At 44.0% G+C, this 12,500-nt stretch overlaps 1 protein-coding gene across 1 annotated transcript in view; it reads left to right on the top strand.

Annotated features, from left to right (window-relative positions):
* cnga1b (cyclic nucleotide gated channel subunit alpha 1b) overlaps positions 1-12,500 on the top strand; it is a 26,366-nt gene that overhangs the window by 7,001 nt on the left and 6,865 nt on the right. The window contains exons 7-12 of the mRNA XM_055937051.1: positions 4,912-5,086; positions 9,434-9,563; positions 9,809-9,894; positions 11,449-11,542; positions 11,671-11,805; positions 12,296-12,439. Coding sequence (XP_055793026.1) covers positions 4,912-5,086; positions 9,434-9,563; positions 9,809-9,894; positions 11,449-11,542; positions 11,671-11,805; positions 12,296-12,439 — 764 coding nt within the window. The remainder of the gene's footprint in view (positions 1-4,911; positions 5,087-9,433; positions 9,564-9,808; positions 9,895-11,448; positions 11,543-11,670; positions 11,806-12,295; positions 12,440-12,500) is intronic.

Genomic DNA, 12,500 nt, shown 5'->3' with positions numbered 1-12,500 from the left:
ACTCAGACTCAGAGCGGTGGGGCAATTCTTAGGTCCCAGAGCGGTGGGGCAATTCTTAGGTCCCAGAGCGGTGGGGCAATTCTTAGGTCCCAGAGCGGTGGGGCAATTCTTAGGTCCCAGAGCGGTGGGGCAATTCTTAGGTCCCAGAGCGGTGGGGCAATTCTTAGGTCCCAGAGCGGTGGGGCAATTCTTAGGTCCCAGAGCGGTGGGGCAATTCTTAGGTCCCAGAGCGGTGGGGCAATTCTTAGGTCCCAGAGCGGTGGGGCAATTCTTAGGTCCCAGAGCGGTGGGGCAATTCTTAGGTCCCAGAGCGGTGGGGCAATTCTTAGGTCCCAGAGCGGTGGGGCAATTCTTAGGTCCCAGAGCGGTGGGGCAATTCTTAGGTCCCAGAGCGGTGGGGCAATTCTTAGGTCCCAGAGCGGTGGGGCAATTCTTAGGTCCCAGAGCGGTGGGGCAATTTTTAGGTCCCAGAGCGGTGGGGCAATTCTTAGGTCCCAGAGCGGTGGGGCAATTTTTAGGTCCCAGAGCGGTGGGGCAATTCTTAGGTCCCAGAGCGGTGGGGCAATTCTTAGGTCCCAGAGCGGTGGGGCAATTCTTAGGTCCCAGAGCGGTGGGGCAATTCTTAGGTCCCAGAGCGGTGGGGCAATTCTTAGGTCCCAGAGCGGTGGGGCAATTCTTAGATCCCAGAGCGGTGGGGCAATTCTTAGGTCCCAGAGCGGCGGGGCAGTTCTTAGATCCCAGAGCGGCGGGGCAATTCTTAGGTCCCAGAGCGGCGGGGCAATTCTTAGGTCCCAGAGCAGCGGGGCAATTCTTAGGTCCCAGAGCGGTGGGGCAATTCTTAGGTCCCAGAGCAGTGGGGCAATTCTTAGGTCCCAGAGCGGTGGGGCAATTCTTAGGTCCCAGAGCGGTGGGGCAATTCTTAGGTCCCAGAGCGGTGGGGCAATTCTTAGGTCTCAGAGCGGTGGGGCAATTCTTAGGTCCCAGAGCGGTGGGGCAATTCTTAGGTCCCAGAGCGGTGGGGCAATTCTTAGGTCCCAGAGCGGTGGGGCAATTCTTAGGTCCCAGAGCGGTGGGGCAATTCTTAGGTCCCAGAGCGGTGGGGCAATTCTTAGGTCCCAGAGCGGTGGGGCAATTCTTAGGTCCCAGAGCGGTGGGGCAATTCTTAGGTCCCAGAGCGGTGCACATCTCGCCCACTTGACACATCAAAGTAGCCCAAGAAACGTTCCTGAATAAAGCCCATCCACATACCTGACGATATTTGATAACTGCAAGCAGACTGGTGACACCATTGGTTCCAGACTGGTGACACCATTGGTTCCAGACTGGTGACACCATAGGTCCCAGAGCGGTCAGACTGGTGGCACCATAGGTCCCAGACTGGTGACACCATAGGTCCCAGAGCGGTCAGACTGGTGGCACCATAGGTCCCAGACTGGTGGCACCATAGGTCCCAGACTGGTGACACCATAGGTCCCAGAGCGGTCAGACTGGTGGCACCATAGGTCCCAGACTGGTGACACCATAGGTCCCAGAGCGGTCAGACTGGTGGCATCATAGGTCCCAGACTGGTGACATCATAGGTCCCAGAGCGGTCAGACTGGTGGCACCATAGGTCCCAGACTGGTGACACCATAGGTCCCAGAGCGGTCAGACTGGTGGCACCATAGGTCCCAGACTCGTGGCACCATAGGTCCAAGAGCGGTCAGACTGGTGGCACCATAGGTCCCAGACTGGTGACACCATAGGTCCCAGAGCGGTCAGACTGGTGGCACCATAGGTCCCAGACTGGTGGGGCAATAATTTAGGTCCCAGAGCGGTGGGGCAATAATTTAGGTCCCAGAGCAGTGGGGCAATAATTTAGGTCCCAGAGCAGTGGGGCAATTCTTAGGTCCCAGAGCGGTGGGGCAATAATTTAGGTCCCAGAGCAGTGGGGCAATTCTTAGGTCCCAAAGCGGTGGGGCAATAATTTAGGTCCCAGAGCAGTGGGGCAATTATTAGGTCCCAGAGCAGTGGTGCAATTTTTAGGTCCCAGAGCGGTGGGGCAATTTTTAGGTCCCAGAGCGGTGGTGCAATTCTTAGGTCCCAGAGCGGTGGTGCAATTCTTAGGTCCCAGAGCGGTGGTGCAATTCTTAGGTCCCAGAGCGGTGGTGCAATTCTTAGGTCCCAGAGCGGTGGGGCAATTCTTAGGTCCCAGAGCGGTGGTGCAATTCTTAGGTCCCAGAGCGGTGGGGCAATTTTTAGGTCCCAGAGCGGTGGTGCAATTCTTAGGTCCCAGAGCGGTGGGGCAATTCTTAGGTCCCAGAGCGGTGGGGCAATTCTTAGGTCCCAGAGCGGTGGTGCAATTCTTAGGTCCCAGAGCGGTGGGGCAATTTTTAGGTCCCAGAGCGGTGGTGCAATTCTTAGGTCCCAGAGCGGTGGGGCAATTCTTAGGTCCCAGAGCGGTGGGGCAATTCTTAGGTCCCAGAGCGGTAGGGAAATTCTTAGGTCCCGGAGCAGTGGTGCAATTCTTAGGTCCCAGAGCAGTGGGGCAATTCTTAGGTCCCCGAGCGGTGGCGCAATTCTTAGGTCCCAGAGCGGTGGGGCAATTCTTAGGTCCCAGAGCGGTGGTGCAATTCTTAGGTCCCAGAGCGGTGGGGCAATTTTTAGGTCCCAGAGCGGTGGGGCAATTCTTAGGTCCCAGAGCGTTGGGGCAATTCTTAGGTCCCAGAGCGGTGGGGCAATTCTTGGGTCCCAGAGCGGTGGTGCAATTCTTAGGTTCCAGAGCGGTGGTGCAATTCTTAGGTTCCAGAGCGGTGGTGCAATTCTTAGGTCCCAGAGCGGTAGGGCAATTCTTAGGTCCCGGAGCAGTGGTGCAATTCTTAGGTCCCAGAGCAGTGGGGCAATTCTTAGGTCCCAGAGCGGTGGTGCAATTCTTAGGTCCCAGAGCGGTGGTGCAATTCTTAGGTCCCAGAGCGGTGGTGCAATTCTTAGGTCCCAGAGCGGTGGGGAAATTTTTAGGTTCCAGAGCGGTGGTGCAATTCTTAGGTCCCAGAGCGGTGGGGCAATTCTTAGGTCCCAGAGCGGTGGGGCAATTCTTAGGTCCCAGAGCGGTGGGGAAATTCTTAGGTCCCAGAGCGGTGAGGCAATTCTTAGGTCCCAGAGCGGTGGGGCAATTCTTAGGTCCCAGAGCAGTGAGGCAATTCTTAGGTCCCAGAGCGGTGGGGCAATTCTTAGGTCCCAGAGCGGTGGGGCAATTCTTAGGTCCCAGAGCGGTGGTGCAATTTTTAGCTCCCAGAGCGGTGGGGCAATTATTAGCTCCCAGAGCGGTGGTGCATCTCTTAGGTCCCAGAGCGGTGGGGCAATTCTTACCTCATGGGGCCCTTATCTGATAACCTAACCCTTCCTGCGTCAACCTCTCTCTTCAATCTAACGTTTAATGGATGATGCGATGGAAGTCATTCTGAATGGATTTCGACATCCCAGAGAAGACAGTAGAACGTTCTATATGTTCAGCAAGTAAAGCATCGTAACGTGACCTCTGCAAGCTCCTTGTAGTTGCCCTTGTTAGAGGAACGTCCCCTCTCGTCGTGTCCTCTAAAAGCCAGTTCTTTCAGGACCAAAAACTCAGTGGTGTTGAGAAGCAGTAGTTGCCCTTGTTAGAGGAACGTCCCCTCTCGTCGTGTCCTCTAAAAGCCAGTTCTTTCAGGCCCAAAAACTCAGTGGCGTTGAGAAGCAGTAGTTGCCCTTAGAGGAACGTCCCCTCTCGTCGTGTCCTCTAAAAGCCAGTTCTTTCAGGCCCAAAAACTCAGTGGTGTTGAGAAGCAGTTTGAGAACATCTCTGTTTCTTTTTACTTCCTCGTTGTGTTGAGCAGTTTGAGTTTGCGGACCTTCGTCATGATCGATGCGGATTTTTCCCCAGAAGCTTGAACCTGATGTGGGCATTTATACGCTTCCTGCTTTTGTTTTGACGTTTAGCTGAACGATCGATGTTCTTCAGGTCAATGTTCCCCTCTTTCGCCGAAAGCTCAGACTTTACAAAAAGCAGGCAAGGCCGGCAATACAGGTGGTATTGATGAAAGGCTCCCCGTTAACCAGCTATACCTTTTGATACCAGGTGGTATTGATGAAAAGCTCCCTGTTAACCAGCTATACGTTGAGACCAGGTGGTATTGATGAAAGGCTCCCTGTTAACCAGCTATACCTTTTGATACCAGGTGGTATTGATGAAAGGCTCCCTGTTAACCAGCTATACTATTGATACCAGGTGGTATTGATGAAAGGCTCCCTGTTAACCAGCTGTACTATTGATACCAGGTGGTGGTATTGATGAAAGGCTCCCTGTTAACCAGCTATACCTTTTGATACCAGGTGGTATTGATGAAAGGCTCCCTGTTAACCAGCTGTACCTTTTGATACCAGGTGGTGTTGAACAACCTCACCTTTTCATCTTCATGTAACTGATCTCAGGCAGAGGACGACCCTCGGTTTTAATTCACACCTTTTCCGTGTACCCCAGAGAATGAAAGGGGTTCTTCAACAAAAAGTCAACAACATTTTCAGTAGTGTTGGCAGCGAAAGGTGCACACTCGAGCTAGTAGCAAAATTATGAATATGAATATATTTAGTATAGTTTTATCTGAAAAAGATAACTTCTTTTGTGTTTCACTATTAAAATGTTTATAAAATTTCAATGAGGAGGATGGTCCTCCCCTTCCTCCTCTGAGGAGCCTCCACTGGTGTGTGTGTGTGTGTGTGTGTGTGTGTGTGTGTGTGTGTGTGTGTGTGTGTGTGTGTGTGTGTGTGTGTGTGTGTGTGTGTGTGTGTGTGTGTGTGTGTGTGTGTGTGTGTGTGTGTGTGTGTGTGTGTGTGTGTGTGTCTGAGTGTAGGTTACAGGGAACAGGGTCTGTTGGTAAGGTCTGTCCCTGTGTGTAGGTTACCTGGAACAGGGTCTGCTGGTAAAGGATCAGAAGAAGCTGATAGACCGCTACATTAACAGTCTCCAGTACAAACTGGACCTGATCTCCATGATCCCTACTGACATCTTCTATGTGGTCTTCGGACTCAACTACCCCGAGATACGACTCAACAAGCTGTTCAGAATCAACAGGTGAGTCAACTAGAGATATGATTCAACATGAATCAACAGGTGAGTCAACTAGAGATACGACTCAACAAGAATCAACAGGTGAGTCAACTAGAGATACGACTCAACAAGAATCAATAGGTGAGACAACTAGAGACACGATTCAACAAGAATCAACAGGTGAGTCAACTAGAGATACGACTCAACAAGCTGTTCAGAATCAACAGGTGAGTCAACTAGAGCTACGACTCAACAAGCTGTTCAGAATCAACAGGTGAGTCAACTAGAGATATGATTCAACAAGCTGTTCAGAATCAACAGGTGAGTCAACTAGAGATATGATTCAACAAGCTGTTCAGAATCAACAGGTGAGTCAACTAGAGATATGATTCAACAAGCTGTTCAGAATCAACAGGTGAGTCAACTAGAGATTCGACTCAGCAAGCTGTTCAGAATCAACAGGTGAGTCAACTAGAGATATGATTCAACAAGCTGTTCAGAATCAACAGGTGAGTCAACTAGAGATTTGACTCAACAAGCTGTTCAAAATCAACAGGTGAGTCAACTAGAGATATGATTCAACAAGCTGTTCAGAATCAACAGGTGAGTCAACTAGAGATATGACTCAACAAGCTGTTCAGAATCAACAGGTGAGTCAACTAGAGATTTGACTCAACAAGCTGTTCAGATTCAACAGGTGAGTCAACTAGAGATATGACTCAACAAGCTGTTCAGAATCAACAGGTGAGTCAACTAGAGATATGATTCAACAAGCTGTTCAGAATCAACAGGTGAGTCAACTAGAGATTCGACTCAACAAGCTGTTCAGAATCAACAGGTGAGTCAACCAGAGATATGATTCAACAAGCTGTTCAGAATCAACAGGTGAGTCAACTAGAGATATGACTCAACAAGCTGTTCAGAATCAACAGGTGAGTCAGAGATATGATTCAACAAGCTGTTCAGAATCAACAGGTGAGTCAATCAGAGATATGATTCAACAAGCTGTTCAGAATCAACAGGTGAGTCAACCAGAGATATGATTCAACAAGCTGTTCAGAATCAACAGGTGAGTCAACTAGAGATATGACTCAACAAGCTGTTCAGAATCAACAGGTGAGTCAACTAGAGATTCGACTCAGCAAGCTGTTCAGAATCAACAGGTGAGTCAACTAGAGATATGATTCAACAAGCTGTTCAGAATCAACAGGTGAGTCAACTAGAGATTTGACTCAACAAGCTGTTCAAAATCAACAGGTGAGTCAACTAGAGATATGATTCAACAAGCTGTTCAGAATCAACAGGTGAGTCAACTAGAGATATGACTCAACAAGCTGTTCAGAATCAACAGGTGAGTCAACTAGAGATTTGACTCAACAAGCTGTTCAGATTCAACAGGTGAGTCAACTAGAGATATGACTCAACAAGCTGTTCAGAATCAACAGGTGAGTCAACTAGAGATATGATTCAACAAGCTGTTCAGAATCAACAGGTGAGTCAACTAGAGATTCGACTCAACAAGCTGTTCAGAATCAACAGGTGAGTCAACCAGAGATATGATTCAACAAGCTGTTCAGAATCAACAGGTGAGTCAACTAGAGATATGACTCAACAAGCTGTTCAGAATCAACAGGTGAGTCAGAGATATGATTCAACAAGCTGTTCAGAATCAACAGGTGAGTCAATCAGAGATATGATTCAACAAGCTGTTCAGAATCAACAGGTGAGTCAACCAGAGATATGATTCAACAAGCTGTTCAGAATCAACAGGTGAGTCAACTAGAGATACGACTCAACAAGCTGTTCAGAATCAACAGGTGAGTCAACTAGAGATACGATTCAACAAGCTGTTCAGAATCAACAGGTGAGTCAACCAGAGATATGATTCAACAAGCTGTTCAGAATCAACAGGTGAGTCAACTAGAGATATGACTCAACAAGCTGTTCAGAATCAACAGGTGAGTCAATCAGAGATATGATTCAACAAGCTGTTCAGAATCAACAGGTGAGTCAATCAGAGATATGATTCAACAAGCTGTTCAGAATCAACAGGTGAGTCAACCAGAGATATGATTCAACAAGCTGTTCAGAATCAACAGGTGAGTCAACTAGAGATATGATTCAACAAGCTGTTCAGAATCAACAGGTGAGTCAACCATGACAACAGATCGACAACAGCCAGTGAAAGTGCACGGCCCCAAATTCAAAACAACAGAAATCTGAAATTTAAAATTCCTCAGACATACAAGTATTTTACACCATTTTAAAGATAAACTTGTTGTTAATCCCACGACAGTGTCCGATTTCAAAAAGGCTTTACGACGAAAGCATACCATGCGATTATGTTAGGTCAGCGCCAAGTCGCAGAAAAACACAGCCATTTTTCCAGCCAAATGAGAGGAGTCACAAAAAGCAGAAATAGAGATAAAATGAATCACTAAACTTTGATGATCTTCATCAGATGACACTCATTTTTTTTTTTTTTTTTTTTTTTTTTTTTGCACCTTTATTTAACCAGGTAGGCTAGTTGAGAACACGTTCTCATTTACAATTGTGACCTGGCCAAGATAAAGCAAAGCAGTTCGACACATACTACAACACAGAGTTACACATGGAGTAAAACAAACATACAGTCAATAATACAGTGAAAATAAGTCTATATACAATATGAGCAAGTGAGGTGAGATAAGGGAGGTGAAGGCAAACAAAATATATATATAAATAAATAAATAAAATATAAAAAGGCCATGGTGGCGAAGTAAATACAATATAGCAAGTAAAAAAATAACACTGGAATGGTTGGTTTGCAGTGGAAGAAGGTGCAAAGTAGAGATAGAAATAATGGGGTGCAAAGGAGCAAAATAAATAAATACAGTAGGGGAAGAGGTAGTTGTTTGGGCTAAATTATAGCTGGGCTATGTACAGGTGCAGTAATCTATGAGCTGCTCTGACAGCTGGTGCTTAAAGGACTTCATGTTACACAATACATGTATGTTTTGTTCGATAAAGTTCATATTTATATCCAAAAATCTTAGTTTACGTTGGCGCGTTATGTTAATTAATGTTTTGCCTCCAAAACGTCCGGTGATTTTGCAGAGAGCCACATCAATTTACAGAAATACTCTTTATAATATATATAATAATATATAATATAATAATATAGATAATAAACATTGATAAAAAATACAAGTATTATTCATGGAATTATAGATAAACTTCTCTTTAATGCAACCGCCGTGTCAGATTTTAAAAAAACTTTACGGAAAAAACACACCATGCAATAATCTGAGTACAGCGCTCAGGCACCAAAACAAGCCATACAGATACCCGCCATGTTGTGGAGTCAACAGAAGTCAGAAATAGCATTATAAATATTCACTTACCTTTGATGATCTTCATCAGAATGCACTCCCAGGAATCCATGTAGAACCACCGAGAGGACAGAGACTCGCACCAACTTCCCCAATGTGCTGTATATCTCCATCCCTCCCTTGTTCCCTCCATCTCTCTCTCTCTACCTACATTGATCCATCCATCCCTCCCTCTGTCTCTCTCTACCTACATTGATCCATCCATCCCTCCCTCTCTCTCTCTCTACCTACATTGATCCATTCATCCCTCCCTCTGTCTCTCTCTACCTACATTGATCCATCCCTCCCTCCCTCTGTCTCTCTCTACCTACATTGATCCATCCATCCCTCCCTCTGTCTCTCTCTACCTACATTGATCCATTCATCCCTCCCTCTCTCTCTCTCTACCTACATTGATCCATTCATCCCTCCCTCTCTCTCTCTCTACCTACATTGATCCATCCATCCCTCCCTCTCTCTCTCTCTACCTACATTGATCCATCCATCCCTCCCTCTGTCTCTCTCTACCTACATTGATCCATCCCTCCCTCCCTCTGTCTCTCTCTACCTACATTGATCCATTCATCCCTCCATCGCTCTCTCTCTACCTACATTGATCCATCCATCCCTCCCTCCATCTCTCTGTCATCACCAGGATGTTGGAGTTCTTCCAGAGGACAGAGACTCGCACCAACTTCCTCAATTTGCTGTATATCTCCATCCCTCCCTTGTTCCCTCTCTCTCTCTCTCTACCTACATTGATCCATCCCTCCCTCCATCTCTCTGTCATCACCAGGATGTTGGAGTTCTTCCAGAGGACAGAGACGAGGACCAACTTCCTCAATGTGCTGTATATCTCCATCCCTCCCTTGTTCCCTCCATCTGTCTCTCTCTACCTACATTGATCCATCCATCCCTCCCTCTGTCTCTCTCTCTACCTACATTGATCCATCCATCCCTCCCTCTGTCTCTCTCTACCTACATTGATCCATCCCTCCCTCCCTCTCCATGTTATCCCCAGGATGTTGGAGTTCTTCCAGAGGACAGAGACGAGGACCAACTTCCCCAACGTCCTGCGTATCTCCAACCTCGTCATGTACATCGTCATCATCATACACTGGAACGCTTGTCTTTACTACTCCTTCTCCAAGGTACACACACACACACACACACACACACACACACACACACACACACACACACACACACACACACACACACACACACACACACACACACACACACACACACACACACACACACACACACACACACACACACACACACACACACACACACACACACACTGAAACTCTCTACTGCTCCTCCTCTTCTTCTGAATAATAGTGAATACTTGTTGTTTGCATTAAGAAATTAAAATAATCTTTTCTCCAAGGCGATTGGTTTCGGAGCTAATAAGTTTGTGTACCCCGACACGACGGACCCTGAGTTTGGTCGTTTGGTCCGGAAGTATGCCTACAGGTAGGAGTTCTCCTATGTCTAACAATATATACCTATATATACCTCATCAATATATACCTATATATACCTCATCAATATATACCTATATATACCTCATCAATATATACCTATATATAACTCATCAATATATACCTATATATACCTCATCAGTATATACCTATATATACCTCATCAATATATACCTAGATATACCTCATCAGTATATACCTATATATACCTCATTAGTGTATACCTATATATACCTCAACAGTATATACCTATATATACCTCAACAGTATATACCTATATATACCTCATCAGTATATGCCTATATATACCTCAACAGTATATACCTATATATACCTCATCAGTATATACCTATATATACCTCATTAGTGTATACCTATATATACCTCAACAGTATATACCTATATATACCTCATCAGTATATACCTATATATACCTCATCAGTATATACCTATATATACCTCAACAGTATATACCTATATATACCTCATCAGTATATACCTATATATACCTCAACAGTATATACCTATATATACCTCATTAGTGTATACCTATATATACCTCATCAGCAATCAGAGAAGATGAGCTACTTACTGTACATTCAAGTTCACCCTTCTCATAATATAAAGCAATAATATAGTAATTATAAAGTAACATTATAGTAATCCTATAGTAATCCTATCCTGTAATATAGTCATTATAAAGTAGCATTATAGTAATCCTATAGTAATCATATCCTGTAATATAGTCATTATAAAGTAACATTATAATAATCCTATAGTAATCCTATCCTGTAATATAGTCATTACAAAGTAACATTATAGTAATCCTATCCTGTAATATAGTCATTGTATGGTAATAATACAGTAATTCTGTACTAATTCTATAGTAAAAATATAGTAACTATATAGGAATACTATAGTAATCATGTCCTCTCTTACAATACAGTAATTCTATAGTAAAAATATAGTAATTATATAGGAATACTATAGTAATCCTGTCCTCTCCCACAATACAGTAATTCTATAGTAAAAATATAGTAATTATATAGGAATACTATAGTAATCCTGTCCTCTCCTACAATACAGTAATTCTATAGTAATGTAGTAATTATATAGGAATACTATAGTAATCCTGTCCTCTCCTACAATACAGTAATTATATAGTCATTACATAGTAGTAATACAGTAATTCTATAGTAATGTAGTAATTATGTAGTAATACTATAGTAATCCTACTCTCTCCTATAATATAGTAATTCTAAAGTACTAATACAGTATGAATACAGTAATAATACAGTAATTATGTAGTAATCATGTAGTACTCTTATAGTAATCCTATTCTGTCCTGTAATATAGTAATATTATAGTCATAATATATTAATGATATAGTAATTATATGGTAGTTATATAGTAAATATGTAGTAATACTATAGTAATCCTACTCTGTCCTATAATATAGCAATATTATAGTCATAATATAGTAATTATATAGTAGTTATATAGTAATGATGGAGTAATAATATAGTAATCCTATCCTATCTTACAGCATGTACTGGTCGACCCTGACACTCACAACAATCGGAGAGACTCCTCCCCCTGTACAGAACTCAGAGTACTTCTTCGTGGTCACAGACTTCCTGGTGGGTGTAGCTTCAGATGGATGAGGTCACTTCCTGATTTTAGCTACAGATGCGATCTAATATCTGTGAGAGCTTCAGGGTGTGCAGGCTTTTGTTCCAGACGTCATCTCCGTGTTTCTGTGCTCCAGGTCGGCGTGTTGATCTTTGCTACCATCGTAGGTAACGTAGGTTCCATGATCACCAACATGAACGCTGCCAGGGCTAACTTCCAGGCCAGGATAGACGCCATCAAACAGTACATGACTTTCAGAAAGGTCACCAAGGTAGGATGATAACCTCTGACCCCTGAACCCTAACTCTCTAGGCTCTACAAGGTCCATAAGGTAGGCTGATCATCCCTGTTATACCTAGGAAGTATTTCTGATATATTTGGATACAATTTCTGATATATGTGGAATATATTTCTGATAAATTTAGGATATATTTCTGATCAATTTCAGTTATATTTCTGATATATTTGGATTATATATTTCTGTTATATTTGGGTTATATTTCTGCTATATTTGGATTATATTTCTGATAAATTTAGGATATATTTCTGATCAATTTCAGTTATATTTCTGCTATATTTCATTTATATATCTGATATATTTGGGTTATATTTCTGAAGATATTAAGATATATTGATAATACAGTAGAATTAGATTATATTTTTTAGACACATTTAGATTATATTTCTGATGTATTAGGGTGATATTTCTGGGGAAGAACTTTTCTCCTTGGGGAATAAAAAGACAATCTCGTTATCTGCAGGACCTGGAGAAGAGGGTGATCAAGTGGTTTGACTACCTGTGGACCAATAAGAAGGCAGTAGACGAGAGGGAGGTGCTAAAGTTCCTTCCTGATAAACTCAGGGCTGAGATCGCTATCAACGTCCACCTGGACACACTGAAGAAGGTAGAGAACTCTCTCTCTCTCTCTCTCTCTCTCGCTGTCTCTGTCTCTGTCTCTGTCTCTG

Source organism: Salvelinus fontinalis, chromosome 11 (genome assembly GCF_029448725.1).
Source record: "Salvelinus fontinalis isolate EN_2023a chromosome 11, ASM2944872v1, whole genome shotgun sequence".
NCBI classification, from domain to species: domain Eukaryota; kingdom Metazoa; phylum Chordata; class Actinopteri; order Salmoniformes; family Salmonidae; genus Salvelinus; species Salvelinus fontinalis.
The sequence above is the reverse complement of the archived record's forward strand: the minus strand, read 5'-3'. Positions and strand labels throughout refer to the sequence as shown.